At 44.6% G+C, this 26,027-nt stretch overlaps 4 protein-coding genes across 8 annotated transcripts in view; 2 read left to right on the top strand and 2 right to left on the bottom strand.

Moving 5' to 3' along the window:
- The window catches only part of ELL3 (elongation factor for RNA polymerase II 3), a 19,872-nt gene extending 3,236 nt beyond the window's left edge, over positions 1–16,636 (bottom strand). Inside the window, exons 1-4 of one of the 4 annotated variants that reach the window (XM_077764531.1) lie at positions 16,331–16,384; positions 16,185–16,234; positions 11,765–11,903; positions 9,287–9,402 (exon numbers count right to left, since the gene is read on the bottom strand). In XM_077764531.1, the coding sequence (XP_077620657.1) occupies positions 9,287–9,353 (67 nt within the window). In that variant the 5' untranslated portion in view covers positions 9,354–9,402; positions 11,765–11,903; positions 16,185–16,234; positions 16,331–16,384. Of the gene's footprint in view, positions 1–9,286; positions 9,403–11,764; positions 11,904–12,475; positions 12,503–16,184; positions 16,235–16,330; positions 16,392–16,534 lie in introns of those variants that run through there. The other 3 variants (XM_077764532.1, XM_077764530.1, XM_077764533.1) reach the window with 3 other exon arrangements.
- Positions 16,637–16,650: 14 nt separating this feature from the next.
- Positions 16,651–18,427, top strand: SERF2 (small EDRK-rich factor 2). Of its 2 annotated transcripts, none has more exons than XM_077764535.1 (3): positions 16,651–16,749; positions 17,361–17,469; positions 18,090–18,248. In XM_077764535.1, the coding sequence occupies exons 1-3, from the start codon at positions 16,743–16,745 to the stop codon at positions 18,151–18,153; spliced, it is 180 nt and encodes a 59-aa protein (XP_077620661.1). In that variant the 5' UTR covers positions 16,651–16,742; the 3' UTR covers positions 18,154–18,248. The 2 variants fall into 2 exon arrangements, with proteins under 2 accessions (XP_077620661.1, XP_077620662.1); XM_077764536.1 differs by having other exon boundaries at positions 16,675–16,749; positions 18,067–18,427.
- An 881-nt stretch (positions 18,428–19,308) lies between these two features.
- Positions 19,309–23,893, bottom strand: SERINC4 (serine incorporator 4). The gene is made up of 12 exons (XM_077764537.1): positions 23,795–23,893; positions 23,113–23,289; positions 22,757–22,935; positions 22,225–22,304; positions 22,001–22,094; positions 21,540–21,751; positions 21,247–21,342; positions 21,021–21,147; positions 20,548–20,620; positions 20,070–20,118; positions 19,768–19,921; positions 19,309–19,583 (listed from the first exon to the last, which is right to left on the bottom strand). Exons 1-12 carry the CDS (start codon positions 23,891–23,893, stop codon positions 19,388–19,390), a joined length of 1,536 nt encoding a protein of 511 aa, XP_077620663.1. The 3' UTR covers positions 19,309–19,387.
- A 584-nt stretch (positions 23,894–24,477) lies between these two features.
- Positions 24,478–25,809, top strand: HYPK (huntingtin interacting protein K). Its single transcript, XM_077764534.1, has 4 exons — positions 24,478–24,690; positions 25,012–25,067; positions 25,435–25,486; positions 25,643–25,809. The coding sequence occupies exons 1-4, from the start codon at positions 24,529–24,531 to the stop codon at positions 25,736–25,738; spliced, it is 366 nt and encodes a 121-aa protein (XP_077620660.1). The 5' UTR covers positions 24,478–24,528; the 3' UTR covers positions 25,739–25,809.
- Positions 25,810–26,027: the final 218 nt, after the last annotated feature.

Here is a 26,027-nt window from a genome sequence, read left to right as displayed (position 1 = left end):
CACCGCAGAGGTTTCCCAGCCGCTTGGGCGGTGCTTCGCAATTCCCCAGATGTCTAAGCAAACAGACCCCACTGGTTTCTTAGATTGGCACGCACCGCACTGGGCTTTCAACAGGGGTTATCTCAGTTACAGGGGGAAAGTCTGCGGCCAACTTTAGACTCCTCACCCAGAATCCCTAGTCCTGCCTCAGTTTGCCCAGCAAACCTGAACTCGAAGTTGCCGTCTCTAAGTGAAGCTGAACCTGCAATCCCTACAGGGTGTCAGAAGCAGAGGGGGAGGGAGTGGGCCTGGTTGCTGGGCTGGCTCAGTAGATCGCACCTCAGAGGCCAAGAGCCCCCAGGGACCCGAGAATGGCGGCCCCAAAGGGGTATTTCTGACGCCAACACCTGGCACGGTACTTTTGCTTTTTCTCGCCTGCAATGGCTGAGGACGAAGACGATTTCTGAGGCTGAAAACAAAGTCAGGCCCGGTGGGTGTCTTGGCAGCGGTGGAACTTGGCTGTTGCGAGCTGGAACACCCGCACCGGTAGGAGGGGATGAGGGGTGTGGGTACTGGCAGGAGAGTTGCAGGGCAGAGGAGAGGGAGGACTCAATCCCAGGTCACCGCTCCTGGCGTATACGCATGAGACTGGTGTGAAAGGGAGCCGGCCCAATCCCTCAGGACGGCCAGGAAGTGTCACGAAGTTGTGAGACATTCTGGAGGCTCAGATCCTGGTGCATTGAGACCCCCAGGAACACTTTCAGGTCGGCCCTGGTGTCTCCACTTGTCCCTGTTTTCCAAGAGCCCTGATGTTCTCTTTCCTGGCCAGGATCCCTCTGCTAAATCTCTGGACCTACATAATCCCAGGTGACCTTAGTGCCCTCCACCCCAAAATCAAATTACATATACATTTGTCAAAACTCATCAAATAGTACACTTAAAATGTGTATGTTTTAATGTATGTAAATTAGACCTCAATAAAGATAATTTTAAAAATTGGTGTAATAAATCTCTAACTCCAATAACAAAAACATTTATCTGTCCATTTCTTTAGGGCTTTCTGCTTCTCTGGTGACAGTTTGTTTATTTGATAAAGTGTGGCAATGGGTAGGGCGGGTCTCCCAGTGTTCCTTTTTTTTAAATGTTTGTTTATTTCTGAGAGAGAGAGAGCGCGAGCAGGGGAGGTCAGAGAGAGAGGGAGATACAGAATCTGAAATAGGCTCCAGGCTCTTAGCTGGGTGTCAGCACAAAACCCAACGCAGGGCTCGAACCCAGGAACCGTGAGATCATGACCTGAGCCAAAGTTGGACGCTTAACCGACTGAGCCACCCAGGCGCCCCCCAGTGTTCCTTTTCTTCTCAGATGACATCTGTGGGCTTTTGTTGGATTTTCCTGGATTTAAACACAAAGGAGAGCCTAGAATTGTCTAAATTTTCAGAGAAGAGGAAAGGGGCAGTGCTATAAGAGGAGGCAAGTGAGAAAGGTATTTGGGGAAGGGAGAAGGGAGGTAGGAATCTAACATATGTTGGATGTCCATTGTGTGTCAAGATCTTTCATGTTATTTAATCCCTAAAATAACTTCAGAGTATTATCACTCAAATTTTTCATTCATTCATTCAACAAATAATTATTGCACCAGACACTGTACTATATCTTTGGATACATCAATGAATGGATTTCTTGCTTTGGAGAACTTATTCCAGAGGGGAAGAAGGCACTATAGACAAAGCTAGGAAATAAACATAAGAAATACAGTGTATGTTAAAAGGTTTATCATACCTTTTATATAATAAAAATAATATAGATAAAAGAAAAAATAGAGCAAGGTAAGTGGGTTTGGAAGTAGAGGAAGAGGAAGTAGAGGGAGGCTGGAGAGGGTTGACTGAATATTAAGTGAGGTGATAAGAGAAGGCCTTAGAGAAGATGAAATTGGAGCAATGTCCTAAAGGAGGTGAGGGGATTGGCCAAACCATACAGTTGGAAGAAATGCTTTCTAGTCAGAGGGATTGGCCAGTGCAAACTCTGTGAGTGAGAAGTGTGCCTGGAGTGTTTGAGGAAAAGTTGAGGCCTATATAACTGGATCAAAGTAAGTAAGGGAGAGAGTAAAGAGGTAAAATCAAGAAGGTAAGGAACAGGGACAGATCAGGTCCTGGAGGGCTTTGTGGACTATTATAAGGACTTTGGATTTTACTTTGAGTGAAATGGGGAGTCATTGCAAGGTTCTGAGCAGAGGAATAACATAAAGTCGCCTCTATTTTTAAAGGATCACTCTAGTTGGTGTGTAAGAGTAGACTGTAGAGGAACAAGGATTGAAAGCAATATGACCTGTTAGGAGGCAGTTGCACTAATTCAAACTAGAGATGGTGACAGCTCGCACCAGGAGGAAAGTGGGGAGGTGGGAGAAGGGATAGGATTCTGTATGTATAGAGCTGTCAGAATTTGCTAATGGATTGATTGAATGTGGTATAGGAGACAGAAATGGCATCAAGGATGACTCTAGGATTTTGGGCCAGAACAACTATAAGGATGAAATTGTCATCAGCTGGAGTAGGGAAGACTGCAGGTGGAACAGGGTTAGTTTTGAACATGTTGAGTTATCAGAATCCACGTGGGGATGTGGAACAGACAGTTAAACTTAGAGATGGTGAAAGATGTCTGGGCTAGAGATGTAAACTTGATGGTACTAAATATATAGATGGTATTTAAAGCCCAGAAATTGGATGAGATAACTCAGGAAGATAATAAAGAGTTTAAAAGATTACACCATAGAGCACTCCAATCTCTAGAAGGAAGTCATGGGGAAGAAAAGCAAAACCAAATAAAAGGAGATGGCCAGTGAGGAAGGAGGAACACCAAGAGAGTGTGTGGTGAACCGTGAGATCATGACCGAGCCGGTTGGATGCTCAACGGACTAAACCACTCAGGCGCCCCTCTTCTTTGATTTGTTTTAAATGACCCATCAGTTGTTCATTAGCATGTCACTTAATCTCCACATTTTAATGGTTTTTCCAGCTTTTTCCTGGTAATTGATTTCTAATTTCATGCTACTGTAGCCAGAAAAGATGCTTGGTATGATTTCAGTCTTCTTGAATTTTGTGGCCTAACATGTAATCTATTCTGGAGAATGTTCCATGTTCACTGGAGAAGAATATGTATTCTGTGCTTTTGGATGGAATGTTGTGTGTCTACCTATTAAATTCAACTGGTCGAGTTTGTTGCTGAGGGCCAATGCTTTCTTATTAATTTTCTGCTTGGGTAATCTATCCATTGATGTAAGTGGGGTGGTAAAGTCCCTTATATTATTGTATTGCTGTCAATTTCTCCCTTTAGGTCTATTAAGATTTGCTTTATATATCTTGGTTCCTCTATGTTGGGTACATATACATTTATAAAGTTATGTCTTGTTGGATTTACCCCTTTATCATTATGTAATGTCTGTCTATAATTGCAGTCTTTGTTTTAAAGTCTATTTTGTCTGCTACGAGTATTGCTACCCAGGCTTTTTTTTTTTCCACTTCCATTTACATGGGATATTTTTCTCCATCTCTTCATTTTTAGTCTGTGTCCCTACTTCTGAAGTGAGTTTCTTATAGACAGCATACAATTGGGGTTTTTTTTTTTTTTTAATGTTTTATTTATTTCTAGGAGAGAGAGAGAGAGACAGAGTGAGCAGGGGAGGGCCAGAGAGGGAGTCACAGACTGAAACAGGCTCCAGGCTCTGAGCTGGCAGTCAGCACAGAGCCCGACGCGGGGCTCAAACCCACAAACTGCGAGATCATGACCCAAGCGAAAGTCGGACGCTTAACTGACTAAGCCACCCAGGTGCCCCACTGTTTTTTTTTTTTTTTATCCACTCATCTACTTTAATTTTGAATACATTCCCAAACTATATTTTCTTTGTCCCCTTACCCCACACTTCAGATTTTTGATGTCACATTTTACATCTTTTTATTTTATGCATGTCTTAACTAAGTACTGTAGTTTTAAATTTATTGTTTTTTGTCTTTGAAACATAGTTGCTTTTTAAGTGATTAATCCATTACTTTTACTATATATCTACCTTCTCCAGGGATTTTTACTTTTGCATATTGTCTTGTTATTGATTAGTGCCATTTCTTTTCAGTTAGAGAAGTCCTTTTAACATTTCTTGTAAAACCAGTTTAGAGGTGATGAACCCCTTTAGCTTTTGCTTATTTGGAAAAAACTTCATCTTTCCTTCAATTCTGAATGATAACCTGAATGATAATAGGTAAAGAATTATTGGTTGGAAGTTTTATCCTTGCAGTATTTTGAATACGTCACGCCATTCTCTTCTGGCTTGTGAAGTTTCTGTTGAAAAATCTGCCTATAGCTCTTTGGAGTTTCCTTTGTATGTAATAAGTTGTTTTCCTCATGCTACCTTTAGTATTCTCTGTTTAACTTTTACCATTTTAATTATAATATATGTTGGTGTAGATATCTTTGGGTTTATCTTTTTGGTACTCTCTGGGTTTCCTGGACCTCTATGTCTGTTTCCTTCACCAGATTACGTAACTTTTCAGCCATTATCTTTTCAAATAAGTTTATTTATTTTTAAAAAAAATTTTTTTTAAATGTTTTATTTATTTCTAGGAGAGAGAGAGAGACAGCGTGAGCAGGGGAGGGTCAGCGAGAGAGTCACAGAATCTGAAACAGGCTCCAGGGTCTGAGCTGGCAGTCAGCACAGAGCCCGACACGGGGCTCGAACCCACGAACCACGAGATCATGACCTGAGCGAAAGTCGGACGCTTAACCGACTAAGCCACCTGGGAGCCCCTCTTTTCAAATAAGTTTAAAGGCTCTTTCTCTTTCTCTTCTCTTTTTGGGACCCCTATTATGCAAATATCATTCTGCCTGATGTTATCTGAAAGTTTGCTTAAGTTACCTTCATTTTTGGGGCACCTGGGTGGCCCAGCTGGGCTCCCTGCTGACAGCTCAGATCCTGGAGTCTGCTTCAGATTCTGTGTCCCACTCTCTCTCTCTCTCTGCCCCTCCCCCATTGAGTGCCCAGTACAAAGATAAGAAGAGATCTACACTACCATATATCAGGACACAAGAGTCAAAAGGAAAATCCTAAAGGCTTCTAAGACACAACACTGATCACGTAGAAAGGATGAAGAATAAGATTGACTTCAGACTTGTCAGCAGAAACACTGGAAGCTAGAAGACAATGGAGCAGTGTTAACAAATATTTGAAGAAAAATAACAACACAGATTTTTTTCACCCAGCCAAGCTCTCAACTAAGTATGAAACTAGAATAAAGACAGAGTCTGAAAATACTTATCTACTATGCACCCTTTTCAGCAAGATATTGAAGATATACTATACCAAAATGAGGAGTAAACCAAGAAAAAAGTCATAGGATCCAGGAAAAAGAGTATCCATCATAGGAGGTAAGTGAAGGGAATCCAGACTGCTGGTGAAGGGAGATTCCAGAAAGATATCTTTGTAACAGCTTAGAGAGCAACCATTTCAGATTAGAGCAGGAGAATGAAAGGCTCTGGAGGCATATATCTAAGAAAAAAAATGGAAACTGATAAATTATCTGATTGTTTTTGAATATTTGAGAGAGTTCTACTTCTAGAAGACAATATGAGAATTAACTGATAGTAATTACATAAACAAGTAAACATCTAAATAGATCATTAATTGTGAGGGGAAGCAAACAAGAAATGTTAACAGTATACTGTCACAGCTTGCAAATAACCTTTACTCATAAAATGTAAACATTCAATATTTAATATTGATCTAACTATAATAATACTACATTAGGAGGATAGAGAAAGTACATGCATATTTATGCAAAGGATGAGAGAGTTAAGTCTTCATTTTTAAAACAGACATCAGGGGATGACTGGGTGGCTCAGTCGGTTAAATATATGACTTTGGCTCAGGTCATGATCTCACAGTTCGTGAGTTCGAGTCCCACATCAGGTGAGTTTGAGCCCCACATTAGGTGAGCTAGTCTCACATCAAGTGAGCACAAACGCTGCTTTGGGGGAGTCCCACTTCTCTCTCTCTCTCTCTCTCTCTCTGCTCCTCACTCATTTGTGCACCCCACTCTCAAAAAAATTTAAAAAATAAAAATTAAATAGAAGTCAGTGGCTAATATTGGAAAGTCAAAAATCCAGAAATGGCATGATATTTAGAAGAAGCAACAAATGCCAGAAGAAACAGCTAATAGAGTTGTAATCTCCTTTAAGCTGCAGGAAAACGAGTGGGAGAACAGTTCTATTTTTCATTTTATGTTGTATAGAATTTGTATGTTCATGTATAACTTCCATAAAAAACAAATAAGTACCATGTTAAAAAAAAAAAAAAAACCTGACCATGGTTTCAAATGAAATAGTCTAGGAGGAGGGAATAGAGGAGAAGGAGTCCAGGTACTGATGATCTCTTTGGAACTCTTCATTTACATGTCACTAGCTGTCAGAGATGCATATCTCTCACCCGTGTCCCCTCCTAGTGGGCAATAAGTCTGGACTGGGAGAAGTGTTGACAGGAAAGGAAAAAAAAACTTCCGGAAGCATATCAATAGACTAGGAAAGGGGAAGAATCATAAAGAGCTTGGCTAAGGTTATCCCCATAGGGAAGGTGGCTTTGATTGGCAGTGTTCTAACTTCTGGAAGACCCAGGACCAGCTGAGGTCTCCATTCTTGAAAAGCTACTAAATATAGACAACAAATACCTGAGGAGGGGAGCTAAGGTACTTTTCACTTTCACCTTGAGCTTCTCCTGGTTTGGGTGATAATGTCTCATTCCTGAACACTGGTGCTCCTTAATGGCTTCTTCCTCCACTAAACACATCCTCTCTGTCTGACCTACCCCTGTGAACATCTTATAATAAAGCTAGGTTCTCAGAGCAGTACCTCTGTTTCTCTCTTGGTTCACCTGAATTGCATTTGCCTTATTCATATATAAATTCTATTTCTTTTTTTTTTTAATGTTTTTATTTATTTATAGGAGAGAGAGAGAGAAAGATAGCGTGAGCAGGGGAGGGTAAGAGAGAGAGGGAGTCACAGACTGAAGCAGGCTCCAGGCTCTGAGCAGTCAGCACACAGCCCGACGCGGGGCTCGAACCCACGAACCGCGAGATCATGACCTAAGCGAAAGCTGGACGCTTAACCGACTAAGCCACCCAGGCGCCCCTATAAATTCTATTTCTTCTCCTCTACTTTGAGAGACACCAGGAGGATAAGCAAGTTTCCCTGATAGTCTGCAGAGCCTTCCCAATTCCAATTTTCTTCTCTGCTTCCCATTTCCTCTAGCCTACTTCTTGTTTACTAAAACTCTCAACTACTACACAGTCCTGTCAACCATCTCTCCTGTAGCAATCAATTTATCTATTCCCTTCAAGTGTTCCCTTTCCAGTTCTCCCTCAGCACTTTGGGCAGAAGTTCAAAGGCAAGGAGCTAATATAGAGCAGAGTCTAGGCTACTCCTTGCTACCCTGCTGGAAAATATGTATGGCCTTCCTCCTGCTAGACTCAGACGAGGGTTTCAAGGTCTTGTGCTGGGGTCCTCTATTAAAGTATACCCTCAATACAGCAATGTCTGTACCCTGGGAGAACATATTCTCAGTAAAGCGAGTCTTCTCAGTGCAGAGTGACAGTCCAGAGCTACAAGGCTGTAGGTCCAGCAAACTCTGGTAAGAAGGAGAGAAATATACCTGTGTCCATTGGACAGGATCCCCAAGTCCAAAGAACGTGGTGATGAGAAGAAAGGGGGGTAAGGAAGGATGAAAACTAAAACAATGACTATAGAAACAGGGCCACATGCACATTTAGAAATGTCTTCTTCCCCCTCTTCCATATACCTTGATGGAGAAACTCCTGATATACAAGAATGTGGGCTGCTGATGTGGCATGACTTTATGAGTATGGAAAAACACAGGCTCTAGAGATAGCTGAGCTGAGTGAGACCACTCACTGGGATTCTTATGTGCCATGGACTCCTTTGGAAGTCTAGGAAAGACTGTAAAATGGAGGAGCACCTGGGTGGCTCAATTAAGTGTCTGACTTCGGCTCAGGTCATGATCTCACAGTTCGTGGGTTCAAGACCTGCATCAGGCTCTGTGCTGAATGCTTGCTCAGACCCTGGAGCCTGCTTTGAATTCTGTGTCTTCTTTTCTCTCTGCCCCTCCCCTGCTCTCTCAAAAATAAATAAATGTTAAAAAAACAAAAAAAAGACCGTAAGATGGCTTCTCAGAATAATGTTTTAAAGTACATTTTAGAAAATACATCCATGAGGGGCACCTGGGTGGCTCAGTCGGTTAAGCATCCGACTTCGGTTCAGGTCATTATCTTACGGCTTGTGGGTTCGACGAACCCATGTCTGGCTCTGTGCTGACACCTAGCTCAGAGCCTGGAGCCGGCTTCGGATTCTGTGTCTCCCTCTCTCTCTGACCCTCCCCTGCTTGTGCTGTCTCTTTCTCTCTCAAAAATAAATAAAAACATTAAAAAAAATTTTTAAAAATACATCCATGATACTGTACACTCATTTTGACAGCAGCATTAATTCACAATGGCCAAAAGGTGGCAACAAAAGTGTCCATTGACAGATGAATGGACAAGGAAAATGTGGTATATACATACAATAGAATCTTATTAAGCCTTAAAAAGGAAAGAAATTCTTGACATGCCTGGGTGGCTCAGTTGGTTAAACATCTGACTTCAGCTCAGGTCATGATCTCACAGTTTGTGAGTATGGGCTCTGTGCTGTCACCTCTCTCTCTGTCTCCCCCTCTCTGTGCCCCTCCCTGGCTCTCACGTGCTCTATCTTTCTGTCAAAAAGAAACATTACAAAAGAAAGGAAAGCAATCCTGACACATGCTACAACATGGATCATCCTTGAGGCCATTATTCTAAGTGAAATAAGTAAGTCACAAAAAGATACATACTGTATGATTCCACTTATGAGGTATCTAGAGTAGTTAAATTCATAGAAACAGAAAAGGGTGGTTGCAAGCAACTAGGAGGAGGGGAAAATGGGGAGTTATTCAAAACGTATAGAGTTTCAGTTTTGCAAGATGAAAAGAGTTCCGGAGTTTGGGTGCACAGCAATGTAAATGTACTTAATGCTACTAAACGGTACACTTAAAAATGCTGAAGATATTAAATTTAGTTATGTCTATTTTTCCACAGTTAAAATCCTTTTTATTTAAATAATCACACAGAATCACTCCTGCACATCCAGTGCAGCTGTGCATCATGGCCAAGCCAGATGTCAATCCTGCCCACCCCATGCCACAGACAGCTGTGCATCCCAGCGGAGCACCAGCCCCACCTACCCCCATGTTGCAGATACACCTCATCCTGCTGGTCAGAGGGATTCTGCTTCTGGGATCCACATGACATCTCCTACACAAGACTATTCCTTCAAGACTGGAAGACAGAGGTGATTTGCCTAATACAGAGAAACAGTCAGTCAAAATGAGACAGGAATATGTTCCAAATGAAAGAAGACAAAACATTAGAAAAATACCTTAATGAAACAGAAATAAGCAATCTACCTGAGAAAAAGTGCAAAGTTGTGGCCATAAAGATGCTCACTGAACTTGGGGGAAAATGGATAAACACAGTGAGGTCCTTAACAAAGAGATAGAAAGTAAAAAGTTCCAAACATGGGTGTCTGGCTGGCTGTCAGTAGAGCATGCAACTCTTGATCTCAAAGTCATGAGTTTCAGTCCCACATTGGGCACAGAGCTTATTTTAAAAAGAAAAAAAAATATGGCTATGTCAATTATATCTCAGTAAAACTGGAAAAAAAAAGATTAGGAAAAAAAGTTCCAAACAGAAGTTACACAGCTGAAGAGTACTATGATTGAACTAAAAAAATATACTAGAGGGGTTCAGAGCAGACTAGATAAAGCTGAAGACTGAGTCAATAAGCTGAAATGCAAAACAACAGAACTCACAGCAGCAAAAAGAAAAAAGAATTTTTAAAAATGAAGCTAACTTAAAAGTTTTTTTTAAATGTTTATTTTTGAGAGAGAGACAAGACAGCATGAGTGGGGGAGGGGCAGAGAGAGAGGGAGACAGAATCTGAAACAGGCTCAAGGCTCCACACTATCAGCATGGAGCCTGATGGGGGGCTCAGACCCACAGACCATGAGATCATGACCTGAGCTGAAGTTGTACACTTAACTGACAGAGCCACCCAGGTGCCCTTGTCCAAATTTCTGTAATATTTTTTCAACATTTACCTTCCAACTCTTTTATTTTATTTTTTAAATTTCAGCTATCATATTTTTAATTTCTAAAAGCTCTTTATTTTTCTCTGAAATTTTTTATAGCCCCCCCTCCATTTTTGTTCAATATCCTCTTCTTTTTTAAAGATACTAATTCTAGTTCCCTTTCCCATTTTCTTTTGTTCATACAATTGTTTCTGTATCCTCTGAGACCTTATTTTCTGTTTTGTCTTGTCCTGTTTTTACATTGAATGTTTTCTCCAATGCCTGATGATCCTTGGGTATCTACTCATCTCTACAAGGAAGGCAATGGAAAGCTGACTGGGAAGCTTGGGATGCATGGTCAGGGCAGTTTGCACTTTAAGATAATCTGATTGGATCACTTCATTATGTGACTCCTTATATTCACCTAATTATCCAAGCTTTTCCCCACCTCAGGGCCTAAGCATATGCTGTTTCTGTTGTTTGTGTATTGATTAAAATGTATGTGGTTGAAGTAACAGAAATCTGACTTAACACAGCTTATAACAAAAAACCATGGTGGTTCCCCATACCAAGAAGCTCAAAGGTAGAGCAGAGTTACGGTTGATATATCCAGTCGCCTAAGGGCATCAAGAACCAAGATCCCTTCTACCATTCACTTTGTTTCAATCTAAGGCTGGCCCTTCAAGGTCTTACATACTGGGAGTAGTAGGGGATCTGTGCTTCTTCAGTTCCAGTCAGTCAGAGAGAACACTGTCCTTCCCCTCACAATGGAACAAAAAAAAACCCTTCCCTTTGGGCTGTTCAGCCCAATTTAGGTCACATGCTAACTCCTGAAGCATTAACAGTCACTAGGTGAATACTATGCAAACATTAGCTTGGTCTGGGTTCCTTAGCCAATCAATATTAAAAGGGATGAGTTTACTTTGACTTAGCCATTCTGGACCCTCTTGGAATATAGGGAGGAGGGGGAGAATTTCTTAAAGCTGCACTGCTTTTCCCTGATAAAGGAGGGATGTAAAAAAATATTAGGGATTCAACCACACTACTGAAACCCTCTTCTATTTTTCTTACAACTGGCTCCAGGCCTCACTTTAAATGTCACCACAGAATTGGATCTCCCCATTAATTTTCATCCTTGAAACTTTGTTTCTCTTTTAGCACTTAACATAAATTGTAATGATATATATACATATATATATTTTACTTGTGAATTGTCAGCTTCCTCCAATAAAATGATAATTTCACAAGGTCAGAAACCATGTCTGTTTTGTTCATAACCAAATACTCAGTGCCTAGAAGTGCCTGGCACATAATAGATGTACACTTAATATTTGATGAAGAAATGAATGAACTCAGGAATAAATAGTATCTTTCTCTCTCAGTGTCTCAAAATACATTTTGAAGCTGCACACACATTGCCATTTCTGCTGCCACCATTCAGCTCAAGTAGCTATCTTCTCTTACTTCATGTAATGGACATCTTTTGTTTTATCTGTCTAGCCAAACACCCTTTCTTTGATAACTCTGCTCTTTCCCCATACTAATCATTTGTTTCTGGTGGGCTGCTCTCATTATATCATGCCCTACACGTACCTCGCTACTACAAGGGTAGACACCTGGCCCATCAGAGTCCTCTCGTGGGATTTTAAAAACTAAAGGTCTTCTCTCTTGGGCAAGCTGTGAGATGTGAGGGAAGGTACCATGGTGGCCATTTCCTGTCCTGTCGAGGGATCTGGGTATGAGAAGATAAAACAGAGATACAAAACATGTAGGATTCTGTTACTGGTTTTAGTTTTTCATACAGTCAGCCACACCATACCCATTTCCCCAGTTATGTAATCTGATAAATTCCCCTTTTTGCTCAAATTTGATATGAACTGCATTTCAGTGATGTTACCAAATAAGGCCTAGCATCCCAGATGTCTATGTTAGCCTCCTGACTGGTCTCCCCATTTCCATTTAGCTGCTCTAATTCATTTTCCTCCTATAGAGAGAGCTCTTCAAAATTTACATCCTGCTGATGAAGAGCAAAGGCTAGGTTAGATGCTCAACCTCAATCTTTATGATCAGTTTCCTTAGGAAAGTTATTTAACCTGCTTATGCCAAGGTTTCTAGATCAGTAAAAAGGGGATAACATCTCAAAAGGTTATTGTGAGGCTCAAAAAAGAAAAGCACATTTAATGTACTTAATAAGCACTCAGTGTTAGCTAGTAGTGTTATTAACAGTAGTAATTCAGATCATTGTCCTACTTATTTCCTGAACTAGTTTCACACCACCTTGCTCACTAGTCATTAGTGACTTACCTATTACTTAACCTTGTGGCTCTTGATGGGCCAGCCTGAGGAAGCAGGGCCTTAGGGTTTTCACACATGCTGTCTCCTCTCCTGACATGTTCTCCCTGCCTGTCTTCCCTTGGCCTGGCTGACTCCTCATCTTTTTGCCTCAGCTCAAATGTCACTTGTTTCACTTCTCTAATCAAAGTTAAGGTCTACAGGGTCTCTGGGTATACTTTCTTTATAGGACTGCAGTATTATGATTTCTTATCAGGACAGGTAGAAGAACTGTTTACAGACAGTCTTCATTCAGATTACATGGAGATCTTTTTTTTATGGGTAAGTGCTTATGCTGTGTACTCTGTTAAGTATTTTGAATATCATCCTAGCATAGAATGTTTTTTTCTTTCAAAGCAGTTGTCACAATTTGCATATATGTGTTATATATATATATGTACACACACACATATACACGGGCTGTTTCCTGTCTATATGTTCCATAAGTGTAGAGGTATATATGTCTTTTTCATCACTGTATACCTAATGACTAATACAATAGTTGGCACATAGTTGGTGCACAACACAATGAATATATGTTAAAAGAATGAGTGAATTTTGGGGGCAACTCCTGGAAAAATTAGATTGGAGGTATGGTAACCAGCCCAGGTTCTGAAAGGACTGGAAATAGACTCTTAGGCATGGGGGTAGGGTAGGGTGAGTTGATAAGAAGAGACTGGTTATAGGGTTGTTCTACTCTCACACCTGAGATGCTGGAGTTGATAAGGAGGTAACAAGTGCCAAAGGGAACTTGCTTCCTCATCCTACACTATTTCACTTATAGTGTGGCTCAGTTTTCCCCATGGGGCTAGTTCTATGGTCTCTTTGCATGCAAGGGGACCCAAGTGGCTTGGCTCCATTGGGAACCTGATCCTGGGAGGCCAGAGAGCCCAAATTCTGCTTATGAACTGTGCTCAAACTGCTGTTGTAGCTCTGCAGGTGATGTCCCCACCCTTCCAGTCAGTTTCCTCATCTTCCCACTTTATATCTGGGGTCCTTAAGTCTTGACTTACCTCCTTCTCTGTTTCAGAGCCATACATCCTCATTCTAATTTATTCCCTCACAACTCTATAATCAGTTTAAATGGAGGTATTTTTCCTCCCCCATGGCTGTTGGCCAGCAGCTTCAGTTCTTCACCACATGGGGCTCTCATGAAATGGCAGCTGGCTTCCCCCAGAGCCAGTGATCCAAGAGAGAGAAAGCGGAAGCCACAATGATCTTTTATGACTTAGCATCAGAAGTGACATACCATCGCTTCTGCCATATTGGTCGCACAGATCAACCCTGATTTAGTATGGGAGAGGACTACACATGGATATAAATACTATCAGGGAGGGTCATTAGCAGCCATTTCAGAGACTGGCTACCACAGAAGGGTTAGAGGAATTTAGAGAAGAAAAAGTCTTAGGACTTGAAGAAGGGAGATAAAAGAGACATTAACTGAATGCCATATTATGCTTATATTATGAGCCAAGCCCTTTATATCTATATTAATCTCCTCCATAACACTAAGGGGTAGAGATTATTCCCATTTTTCATATAAAGTAATTGAAGCATGAAGAAAATAAGTGTCTAAAATCAAATCCAGGGGTTCCTGAGTGGCTCAGTCGGTTAAGCGTCAGACTCTTGATTTCAGCTCAGATCACAATCTCATGTTTTCATGAATTTGAGCCCCACATTGGGTTCTGCACTGACAGTGTGGAGCCTGCTTGGGCTTTTCTCTCTCTCTCTTTCTCTCTCCCTCCCTCCCTCTCTCTCTCCCTCTCCCTGTCCCTATGCCCTTCCATTGCTCGCACTGTCTCTGTCTCTCTCAAATAAATAAACTTAAAAATTAAAAAAAAAATCAAATCCAGTAAGTAGCAGAGACAGGATTTATATGATTTGTATGTTATATTTGCGATCAATGTTGATCAAGTATATTTAGTACGTACTAAAGGATGGGATATATGCTACTTGCGGTCTGAGAATTCTGGGTAGTATAGAGACATAGTATTAAACATTGAAAAAAAAAGTATACACACACACACACACATTTTTAAGTAGGCTCCATGTCCAATGCAGAGCTCAACATGGGGCTTGAACTCATGATCCTGAGATCAAGACCTGAGCTGAGATCAAGAGTACAACACTTGGGGTGCCTGGGTGGCTCAGTTGGGTAAGTGTCCAACTTTTGCCTGGAATTCTCTGTCTCCCTCCTTCTCTGCCCCATGCTCTAAGTATAAATAAAATAAACATTAAAAAAAAAGACTGTTCTTTAAAAAAAAAGTCACATGCTTAAGTGACTGAGTTACCCAGGCACCCCTGAAAATATTAAATTTAGTTTTAATCCTCTGATGGTATCAAGAGAAAGCTTCAGTTTCAAAGTCTGATGCCTTGTTACCTCTCCAAAACTTGTTAATTTCTCTTTTTAAGAAAGAGAGGGCAGAGGCACCTGGGTGGCTCAGTTGGCTGAGGGCCCAACTCCTGATTTCAGCTCAGGTCATGATCTCAAAGTTTGTGAGTTTGAGCCCCACAACGGACTCTACGCTGACAGCACGGGGTGTGCTTGGGATTCTCTCTCTCTCTCAAAATAAATAAGTAAACAAACAAACAAACAAACAAAAAAGGGAGGGCAGGCCGGACTCCTTATCTTTGACAATGATTTTACTCTGGTAGAATCTGAGAATACATTTTGTTTTCATTGTATTCACTTTTATAGTTACTCTCCATTAGTGGTCAGGTGAACCTGATTTTAAATTTACTAAAGGAATATGAAGTTTTATTTCTATCCTTTATTTATTTAAGATTGATACAAACATTTTAAGTAATAGTAGTTCAAGCGATACTTTGGTATGGCAAAAATCATGAAGATGGCATTGATTGAGGTTTACTGCCTTCCCATTAGGTGTTTGTTGGGGGGAGGAGCAGCTAGTTTCAAGCTCCAGGCTTAATTCAGTTCTGCTATGGGCACCAAGTGAAGAGAATCACATAATAAAACGTACAAACATTTCTTTCCTGTGGTATTTCCTAATCACTTCTCCTTTATCCAACGAATTCCTCAAGACTGGTAGGGAGTCTTTTTTTAAATTTTTTTTTTTAATGTTTTATTTATTTTTAGGAGAGAGAGAGAGACAGCGTGAGCAGGGGAGGGTCAGAGAGAGAGGGAGTCACAGGCTGAAACAGGCTCCAGGCTCTGAGCTGGCAGTCAGCACTGAGCCCGACGCGGGGCTCGAACCCACGAACTGCGAGATCATGACCTAAGCGAAAGTCGCACGCTCAACCGACTAAGCCACCCAGGCGCCCCAAGACTGGTAGGGAGTCTTGTAGACAGATTAATGGAGCTGGGAATGACAATGAGTTTAATGGAAAACCTAAGCTTCCTGCCCTATTCAACAGCTTCTTACCAACCAGAGGTGACTGCTACAGGTACTCTAGCGGGGAAACATCCAGGAGAAATGGTCACAGTCTGTGCATTTCCCAATCTCTTAGTCCCTGTTCCAATTCCACAGTCTGTGACTTTGGGGTACTCCAATACTTCCAAGCTATTGCATCTTCACATTTAATATTTTTGTGGGAAACGAACGGGACCAAAGTTTTAGGACACACGGGATCTGGTTGCTAATTTCTCTTGGAGGGGTTTGTGGTGAGAGTACAATGTGGCTGGAAGGCGGTTTCTGAAAGTTATGTTTCTACCTGACTTTACCTTATAGGTGAACAGTTCGTTTCTAAATAGGTGGTTGGTGGGAATAAATCCTAAGTAACAGGGTGAAGTTTAGTCCCAAAGTCCTGGTAATACAGAACAGACTAAACCATTTCGGCCCCCAAGAACCCCCGCCCTCTAACCCCTACCGTTCCCTTCTGGCGAGTCTGCCGGCGTCCCAAACCGTTTCCGCATGAGGTCACTCGGCCAAGTCACGTGCTCGAGCCCGCGGGAACGCCACATCGCCAGCCGCACCCTCCAACCCCCATCCTGTCCACGTGACCCGGCCTACTTTCTCCCCGCCCGACCCAACGCTTTGCTCAGGAAGCCCCGCCTCACGCAGCGCACTCGACCTGCGAACCTCCGCCCCACATCCGCCCGGGCTGGAGCGTGGCCCGCAGCCCCACGTGTTTCTCCCTGTTCAATAGGAGGACGAGCGCGGGCTCGAAGGGGCGGGGAGGAAAGGACGACTTCTTTACGCTTGGAGAAGGGGGCGGGGCTTGTAGCGTCGGACAGAACGAGGGGACGCAACGGAGGCAGGCCGGAGCCGCTGCCGTCGCCATGACCCGTGAGCACCGAGGCCCTCTCTTTTGCCCCTTTCTCCCCGTCCACCCTAGACACGACTGCCGAACCTTGGCATTGACCTCCTCTTGGTTTCCCTAGCGAGACCTTTTTCTGGGAGGGCTCTTTTGCGACCCTCACACGGCGTCCGGAAATCGGCCTTTTGCCCCCGCCACTTCTTGAGAACCCCCTCCCCCTCTTTTCGCCCCAGTCAAGCAGAGACCCTCCGCGACATTCCGCGGTGTGGAGAGAAGCCCTGCGCCCCTGTGATAGACCCAGAGCCCCCTACTCTAGATCGCAGCCCATCCCCCATAGAGACCCAAACTGTCCATACTCCACCACCAGTCTGGACCCAGGTGCCGCCCGAAACTCGAAACTCGCCTTTAGTGGACTCCTAGGAACCGTCCTTCCACCTCCCAATTTGACCTGCTCCGTGGCACCTTGCCACCATCGCCCCCCCATCCTCCGCCCCACTTAGCAGCCTAGGCCCCGATATGGGCCGGTGTCGGGGCCGCGGGATGAGCGTGGGGCCCTGCTGGTGTGCGGGTGAGAGAAGAGGGTCGCCGGTGTGTGGCCATAAAGCCCCCCCGCGTCTCACCTTTTACCTTCTTTCTTTAGGCGGTAACCAGCGCGAGCTCGCCCGCCAGAAGAATATGAAAAAGCAGAGCGACTCGGTTAAGGGAAAGCGCCGAGATGACGGGCTTTCTGCTGCCGCCCGCAAGCAGAGGTAGCCCCAGGGAGGGGAGGGGATGGGACGGGTGAGACCTGGGCTAGACCAAGGGTTGTACCAGGAAAGAGAGCTACCTCAGGGTTTACGTCTGTACTAGTGAGGGGCAGAGTGCATTGCTTCCTCTAGGGTTTTATTTCCTCCCCACCCTTCGAATTGTTAACTCACAGCCGGACAGGAAGGGACTGGGGCGGGTGCCTGCCCTCGGTTGATTTCTGAGTGCCCCCCGAGTCTGACCTTAAGGGCAAGGGCAGGGAGCTTCACATTTCAAATGCGGTAGTGGTTATGACAGCACGGTACTTATGGCCCTCTTTGGTGTTCAGTTTCTCCTCCCTTCTCCCAACCTTCTCACTGGTGTTGCTGGGTGTGGTACTCAGCAAAGAATAGCTTTGGGCCTGTGTGGCCAGACTTCTGACCCCTTAGGCAACAGCCAGATAGAGACTGATTGCCTTTTAAGCCTCAGCTCTCTTCCTCTTGTTCTCCTAGGGTGGGAATACAGCAGGCACACGCTGAATTTTGTCCCATCCACTTCCATCTTATCCTTTGTGCCCTTCATCCCCCTGCATCTTGTCCTTTTTGCCCTCTGGTACCTCCCAGTGCCCCATCATCTCTACCCCTAGGGACTCGGAGATCATGCAGCAGAAGCAGAAAAAGGCAAACGAGAAGAAGGAGGAACCCAAGTAGCTTTGTGGCTTCGTGTCCAACCCTCTTGCCCTTCGCCTGTGTGCCTGGAGCCAGTCCCACCACGCTCGCGTTTTCTCCTGTAGTGCTCACAGGTCCCAGCACCGATGGCATTCCCTTTGCCCTGAGTCTGCAGCGGGTCCCTTTTGTGCTTCCTTCCCCTCAGGTAGCCTCTCTCCCCCTGGGCCACTCCTGGGGGTGAGGGGGTTACCCCTTCCCAGTGTTTTTTATTCCTGTGGGGCTCACCCCAAAGTATTAAAAGTAGCTTTGTAATTTCTTGAGCGCCTGGTTTGACTGGGGATTTGGGGGGATGGGGATGGAGGAATGGCTGCCCTTTCCCACCAAAAGGGGAGAGAACTTTAGACTCTAAAAGGTTTTAGATATGTAGACTAAATGAAACATCACAGAAAAATTCTTTATTGTACTACAACAAACAGACAAGTACCCCAGATATGTGGTAGAGGAATCCTCTAAGAACCATAGGAACTTCTTTTCTGTGATTTTTGTTCCCACCCAGACTTTGAACACCATCCCAAGGATGGAGTTGAGGGTCTAAGAAGGAACGCTTCAAGACCTAAGTTTATGCCCCTCTTTCTCATTCTTCCTCATTTTGTTCGCCTGCTTGATAGTTGGCCCCAAATCCTGCTGCTCACTGACTTCCCATGGTCAGTTGCTCTCTAGTGTTCATATTCTCTTCTGTTCTGTCATTCTTCAAGGATTGAGGGTGGTTTTTGTCTTCCTGCTTCCTTTGACCTCAAGATCAGGATTAAAACCTAGGGTGGTCTTTGTTCTTTTCTTTCTGTGACCTGGTTTGTTCTGGGCTGCTTATCTCCCTAGGCCCAGGGCTTGCTTATTTTCCTTTTTGTCTCCAAGGGCAGACCCAAGTAAGTCTTCAGTCCTTGGTCTTTTCCTGCCCCCATCTCCATGCTGAGAGCCAGGAAAGGGCTGGTGCCGCACTGTCTGCTGGGATCAGTGGTTCCTGAGCTGCTGACTTGGGTGTTAAGTTCTTGAGCTGGGGTAAAGATGTAACGGTAGCTGCAGTGACTCATATACTCTGCCTTTGGCATTAGAGTATGTAGAGCCACTTTCTCCTATTCATAGTACTGACTTCAGTCTAAAGGGAGGTAGCTGCCCATTGTCCTTGAGGTGTCTGCTGCACTGGACAGTTCCTGAGTCAAAACTAGGAATACAACCTCAAGGGAACCCTAATTTGCTAACAGTACCTAGACTGAATATGTTACCTTGCAGTACTGATGCGATGGCAGTGTTGCCTGAAAGTAGGTGCCTGGAGGTCCTGGGTGGGGGACCAACAGAATGGTGCCAGTAGCAGCCCAAGATAGAGGAGTACACAGGCCCAGCATGAGGCAACCTTGACCCAGAAGGTAGCCCAGCTACCCTTGGTGAAGGTCTTTTCTAGTTCTGCTTCCTCATAGCTGTGAAACCAAAGTCTCTGGTTAGAGAATTATGTAGGATCTTAGGTTTTAGACCTATCCTACCTCCCCACCAAAGATGATGGCGGACCCATGTTTGTCTCCGGAGAACCCTTAGGACTGGCCTTAAATTGTTCTTCCTAAAATAGGTTTTCAGAAGTATATCCCAGGCCCACTTTCATCCTACCTGAACCAGTCGGTAAGGGTAACCATGACATAGAGTGATGCAAGGAAGAAGACAAAATGGAAGGCAGAATAGCTGTAGGAGAAATGCTGGGCTTGTACTGGAGGAGCTGGAGAGGTCTCTTGGTCAGCTGGCCTGGCAGCCCCACCCCTCTGCCCTGGAGAGAGGGAAGGGCTGCTGGGAGCAGTGCCGCTAAAAAACACTTCTTCCCTCCTCCCCCAGTTTCTTTTGTGAAGGCGCTCCAGGACTCTTTGGCACTCTGTTGAAATCTACACTTTCTAATGGTCGTTCTTATGGACACTCACCTTCCTCTGGTTTCACTGTTTCAGGGCAGCAGAAACAGAGTGAAGCCTTCTGTAAAACAAAAGGCAGCATGTTTTGGAATAACTTTTAAGAAAGTTGAGGATATTAATACAGAAAACTCCCCTTTGAAAAGATAGTCTGGTATACAAAGTGGAGGCACATCTGGGTTCAAATTCTAGTTCCAGCATATATCTGGCTATGAAAACTTTGGTAAGATGTTTAACCTTTTGTGCCTCAATTTCTCCATTTGTAAAATGGAGCAAATACCTACCTCACAGGGTTGTTGTGAGGATTAAATTAAAAGAGATTATGAATGTAAAGTATCTAGCACAGTGCCTAGCACATTGTGGGTACTCAATAAAAGGTAATAGCAGCTAGAATCTGAGTATTCTGGGTAGAGGTTGGTAGGGTGTGTGTGTGTTTGTCTTTGTGTGTAAGGGGGGGTAAGGGCATTGGGGATATTGAGCTCTCCATCCTCACCTGGAACTCATAGCTGTAAACCTTGATGATCCACAAGGGCCCAAATACCTCAGCCAGGTAGGAAGCCTCATTGCTGAGAAAGAAGAGACCGTTCTCAGGTCCAGTCAAATAGCAAGAAGGGTTGCTGGAGACCATGTATTGCTAGCTGGTCCATGTTGGTAATTCTTGGGAGGGTACTATATCCCCAGAGCCCGTTTACCATAAAGATTTATAAATCTTGTCATGTGAGGGCCCTAAGATCTTTGTACATATTTTTAATTCTTAAGTCATTCTCCCTGCCCCCTTCATCTCATACAGATCATCTGACAAGTGCTATTCTTAGAAACTGTTTCTGTTTATGGGGAACTTTCCTCACTCTTGTCTTGCTCTCAAGTTCAAATAAACCATGATCCCAGACAGTCTCCTGACCATCCTTCTCTGTCCTGGGTATCCTCCCTTCTCTCATACCTTTCCCCTTGATAACTTTTACGCACCAAGCGAAAAGCACACAAGTGTACATGATGCCAGTACTCAGCACTGCCAGAGACCTATATGGTGTCTGCGATTCCATTTTACTCTGGCCAGGCAGGCACAGAGTGTGATTCTGTCCTTCAAAGGTAACTGAGAAGGAGCAACATAAGAAGGGTGGTAAGAATAAAGAACTTAAGTATTTGGCAGGAACAAAAATTTGGTTTTAGAGAGTCCATGTCTGGTCCTTACCACTCTCTGGAGGACGGCTGGACAGTGCAGAGAAAGTCAGGTACATGATATAGCAGCTGATGATGGAGGCCTGTAGAAGGCCAGAACGGGGTTGCTCTGGGGAGAATGGAGATCATTGCTTTAATGTATAGGGTAGTCATTTCCACTCTTAACCACGTCTACACTATAACCCCAACTACATTATAATCCCACCCTTTGGAGGAAGCAGACAATTGACTAAGATTAGGGAGGCTAATGAATATTTCTATGCTAAAGGCCTTCCAGATTTGTAATGTCACGAGGCATGTACCCACTGAGGCGGATGCAGGGAGCGATGGAGAGAAAGGAGAGGAGGCCACAGAAACAAAGGTGCAGACTAAGCAGCATCTTGTTGAGCAGGCAGCCAGCTGGGTGTGTGTAGTGATGGAACAGGAGCACAGCTGCCACACCTGCCATGCTATAGAATCCCAGCGTGGCCAGCAGTACAGCTAGGAACCAGCGGCAGTCTTGGGCTGCACCTGTCTGCCTAAGGGTAGAATGTGGGCAGTGGCTTGGGGCTTCACTTCTTTTTACCTATTACTATTCCCCCTGTTCTGGAACACTGGTGTGATTACTCATCCCCCCCCCAGCCCACAGAATCATCACATTTCTGAGCTTTTTGATAATGCTCAGTGGGAAGTTCTGGGACCACTGACCCTTTGCCTAACCCTATTCCCTCTAGTAATGTCACACAACCTTCCCAAGAAGAACCTTTGGGGTTAGAGATGCTCCTTACCAGTTTTTGTTCCAGGAATGGGCAAAGGCTGTGATAAGCACCAGCTGCAGCAGGATGAATGTGAAGCCTCCACAGATGCCAATGTAATGCCAGGCTACAAGTGGGGCACCAGTGGGAAAATATAGCTGAACATATCATTACTCCTGGTTTTCTTCCTACCCTCTCTTTTTCTTAGAAAATCTTTTAGGTTACTCCTGCTAATTAGGATATGAGACGGAAGGTACCTGGGAAGAGATGCTCATCAGGGATGCAGAAGGCAACAGCACAGAGACCTAGCAGGAACAGCAGTTTGAGGAACCAGAAGCTGGTTAGGAGACAAAACAAGACTCAAGAAAAGGCAAAGGAGAGTGAACAGTGCCCGTGGAGAAAGGCAAAGGAAAAACCAAAAGTATAGGAAAGCGGAGAGAAGAGACAACTAAGTATAGGAAAGGAGGAAGCAGTCCCACGTGAGACGGGCTAGAAACTGGCCCATTGCAGCCTATTCCAAATTCTAACTCATACCTGAATAATGTCTGGACAGTGTTTCACAGTTGACAAAGGGTTTGCATATAATAACCTCATTGTTATCTCCATTTTAGAAACTAGAAACTCGAGTGTAAGTATTTGGCTCATGGTCACACAGTAAGTATGGCAGAAGTAGAGACTTAAACCGGTTTTTGGACTTTACACTGTTACTTCATCTTGAAATTTCCTTTACTTAGCTTACGTCTACTTCCCTCCCCATCCTCATCCCACCCAAAGTCTATATACACACACCTATTATGTAGTTGTGCCCGCAGGCTGGTAGGGGAGTGGAGGTGGACTAGCAGCACAGCCTGCAGCAGATGGAAGGTGGCAGTTCCTGCACATACTCGGTACACAGCCCCAGGACCACTGAGCATTGGGCAGTGAGAGTAGCCGAACAGATGGGCACACAACCCTGAGGGCATCTGGATCTGGAGGGAGAGTGCATGTGAGAAATGTCAGGGACAGTCATCATGTACAGAGAAATACTACTTCTCATGGGTATTATCCATTCACTTGTCGCCTACCCCCAATATGAATCTTTTGTCCATTGAGTTTTTCTCTTTTTTTCTTCTTTCTCATGTTGCAACCTGATCCCTCTCACTTACCCTGTATGCCTTCCCCCAGACCCTTTCCACCACTGTTCTTGACAGCAGAAGGCAGCAGACTGCTGAGGCCCCCACATGAAGGAGGATGTAGAACAGGCGGCTACAAGTAGACTTTGTGACAAGGGGCCATCTAGAATGGCAGCAGCAGGTACAGGGAGCAGACCCACAGCAGGACACCTGGGGGGTAGAGCAGATGTAGGACAGCAAGGTAGAGATTAGCTAAGGAAAGACATTATGCATTAGGTTACATGTATGCATTAGATTAAACCAAGAAGCTGAATTCCCAAATTTCCCTTTCCCTTTTCTTCTTTCCTTTTACTCAGGAATTCTCAGAATCTGGTTCCAAGCTATTTAGGATTGCCTTCCACTGACATCAAGTAGAGCTTTCATCATAAGTACTGATGCAGGCCTGAGTAGACCTTCCTAAAAGCCTAAGTCACACCTGGCCGCTCACCTTTCTGTAAACCTACAGATCTGGTACTGGGAGGTGGAAGGATAGGTAGTAGTCTCCAGCAAAGAGAAAGGTCTCAGAGGGCAAAAGAAGGCCTATCATCTTTATTGGCCCTGTGGGTTTTCCTCCCCAGCTTCAGCCACCATTCCCTACCGTTTTTTTTTTCCAGACAGTCGTTGCTCTAGGGACCTTTCAAGCCTCTCTGACCAAGTATGCTGTCTATGCTCTCACCTGATAGAAGGGAGGATTCACCGTGACACTGCTGAGTCCAGTGCGTTGTGCCGGGCGGAGGGAGGTGCTGGGGCCTGCGACTGCCTTTGCACCCGTCATCCTGGTCCCAGGGATTAAGCCCAGGTTCACCAGATGGAAGGTAGATGAGAAAGCAGTTTTGTTTGGTCTTCAGCCATGAAGTGCCACAGTGCTGGGGTGGTGATCCAGTCTAAGGCAGAATGGGGGGGACATCAGGAAAAGAACACCGACCTCCAGGATGTGGTAAATTCAAATGTTTCTGTGCAGATACTTTTCTCCCCTGCCTTTGGGCCACTCAAGCTGTTCTCCCCAGATTAGGGAGCAGTTTGCAAATCTGGCCTCTGGTGGATTAGCATTTTTAATTGGTTTAGGATTAGACGGTACCCATCCTGGTTGAACAGAATTCCTTGGGCGGGGTGGTGGTGGTGTTGGGGCGGGTAGAATCTAGGTGAAGAGAAGTATGTCAGTTGGGAAGGTCTGGAGTGCTGATGGGCTAGGTGTGGGAGACGGCCTTGGAGAAAACAATACTAGAACCCTGAAAGGAAGCCTGAGAGGCGACCTGATGTCCTGGCTGATGCTTCTAGAAACCAAAACATTAATAAAGGTGTGGCCCGAGGCCAGCCCCGCCTCGTCCTCTCCGGGCGGAAGTTTCGGCGCAGCTACCGGAAGTGTTCGTGGGTGGGGAGGGGCCTGTGCGAGTGCACGGTGGGATCGATATGGCTACCGAGGGTGATGTGGAGCTGGAGTTAGAGACTGAGACCAGCGGCCCGGAGCGGCCTCCAGAGAAGCCACGGAAGCATGACAGCGGCGCGGCGGACCTTGAGCGAGTCACCGACTACGCAGAGGAGAAGGAGATCCAGAGTTCCAATCTGGAGACGGTAAGGTTGGCCGTGAGCGTGTCTGGGTGGGCTGAAAGCCGAGCGGCCTCTCAGGTTGTAACTGGAATCGTCGCTCCAAGACGGGGACTCCATCTCGTTGGCGGGATGAAGCGAAAGGGAAACCGCCACTAGAGCCCTCCTCTTGCAAAGGGAGCTTGATAAAGATTGGACTTAAGGTGGACAGAATTGAATTAAATCTAGGCCTTGGTTCTTGATACACTCGTCATCACGAATGGACCCCCTGACCCCCTTGTCATTGGCTTTTTAGATTGTTAGGAATTGTGGGTAGCAGAGCTGTGACTAGATCTTCCCCCCCCATAGGCGATGTCCGTAATTGGAGACAGAAGATCCCGGGAGCAGAAAGCCAAACAGGAGCGGTAAGTTTTTTGTACGCGCAGCCAGCCCTACCAGTTCATCTCTTTCCCTCGTACAAAAATTAAGGCATCCTTAAGCTTTATACCTCGTACCTTTCATCAGCTCTGTCACCTGTTCCTGCATATGTAAGGTTTACTTAGTCTCGTGTTGGTTGGACGGCCTCCTGACAGTCCCTACTGCCTCTCCTAGACTCGACAGGAGGGGAGGGGGTGTTAGGTGAGGGAATGGGAGTCAATTTGTGTTTTCATTCAACACTGTTTGTCAGAAGTCATTTATTTGGAAGGCACAGCTGGGAATGATCCTTTCTGGGATGGTGAGGACTGGTGAGTTTAGAGAATGAGGACTAATAATGTACATGAACATTTACAGAGAGAAGGAACTGGCCAAAGTCACCATTAAGAAGGAAGATCTGGAGCTGATAGTGAGTAGTAATGCTTAACTAGTGTATGGGCAGACAAGTTTACATTGCTTAATTGGGGTTCTTTACCTAAACCAGTAGTGTCTGCAAGTCTTGGTGGCATTTTAATACTCCAGAAGAGGCTTGGGTAAGGTAACATCATTGATCCTTTTCCTACAGATGACAGAGATGGAGATCTCACGAGCAGCAGCAGAACGGAGCTTGAGGGAACACATGGGAAACGTGGTAGAGGCACTTATTGCCCTAACCAACTGATTTGTGCTTCCTCAGACCCACTCACTGGATTATTTTATTTCAATAAAGACTTATCCTTGTTTTTGCAATTATCTTGGATCGAGTGCTATATATATCATACTGTATTTTACTGTGGCAAATTTACATGTTAGAATATAACTGAATTTAAGCAACTCCCCTCACACCCCAGGATTTAATGAAACTATATGAAGGATCAGTGTAGAAAAATACCTTATGACCTCATGCTCACATGTAGATGCCAGGTGGCCAGTCAGGCTCAATTCATCTAACTAGCTCTCAACAGTATTCA

The sequence above is a fragment of the Crocuta crocuta genome, unplaced genomic scaffold (genome assembly GCF_008692635.1).
Source record: "Crocuta crocuta isolate KB4526 unplaced genomic scaffold, BGI_CrCroc_1.0 scaffold102, whole genome shotgun sequence".
Lineage (NCBI taxonomy): Eukaryota > Metazoa > Chordata > Mammalia > Carnivora > Hyaenidae > Crocuta > Crocuta crocuta.
This window is presented reverse-complemented; position numbering and strand designations above follow the sequence as displayed.

What these genes read in the sequence shown, in the direction of transcription:
- SERINC4 (XM_077764537.1), bottom strand. Translation starts at nt 23,893, where the DNA reads ATGACGGGTGCAAAGGCAGTCGCAGGCCCCAGCACCTCCCTCCGCCCG. An exon ending in TGAATCCTCCCTTCTATCAG is followed by an intron (nt 23,290 to 23,794) that starts GTGAGAGCATAG and finishes TCTACCCCCCAG; the next exon opens with GTGTCCTGCTGTGGGTCTGC. An exon ending in CATTCCTGGAACAAAAACTG is followed by an intron (nt 21,752 to 22,000) that starts GTAAGGAGCATC and finishes TTCTACCCTTAG; the next exon opens with GCAGACAGGTGCAGCCCAAG.
- HYPK (XM_077764534.1), top strand. Translation starts at nt 24,529, where the DNA reads ATGGCTACCGAGGGTGATGTGGAGCTGGAGTTAGAGACTGAGACCAGC. An exon ending in CAGAAAGCCAAACAGGAGCG is followed by an intron (nt 25,068 to 25,434) that starts GTAAGTTTTTTG and finishes GAACATTTACAG; the next exon opens with AGAGAAGGAACTGGCCAAAG. An exon ending in AGGAAGATCTGGAGCTGATA is followed by an intron (nt 25,487 to 25,642) that starts GTGAGTAGTAAT and finishes CTTTTCCTACAG; the next exon opens with ATGACAGAGATGGAGATCTC.
- SERF2 (XM_077764536.1), top strand. An exon ending in GCTGCCGCCCGCAAGCAGAG is followed by an intron (nt 17,470 to 18,066) that starts GTAGCCCCAGGG and finishes GGTACCTCCCAG; the next exon opens with TGCCCCATCATCTCTACCCC.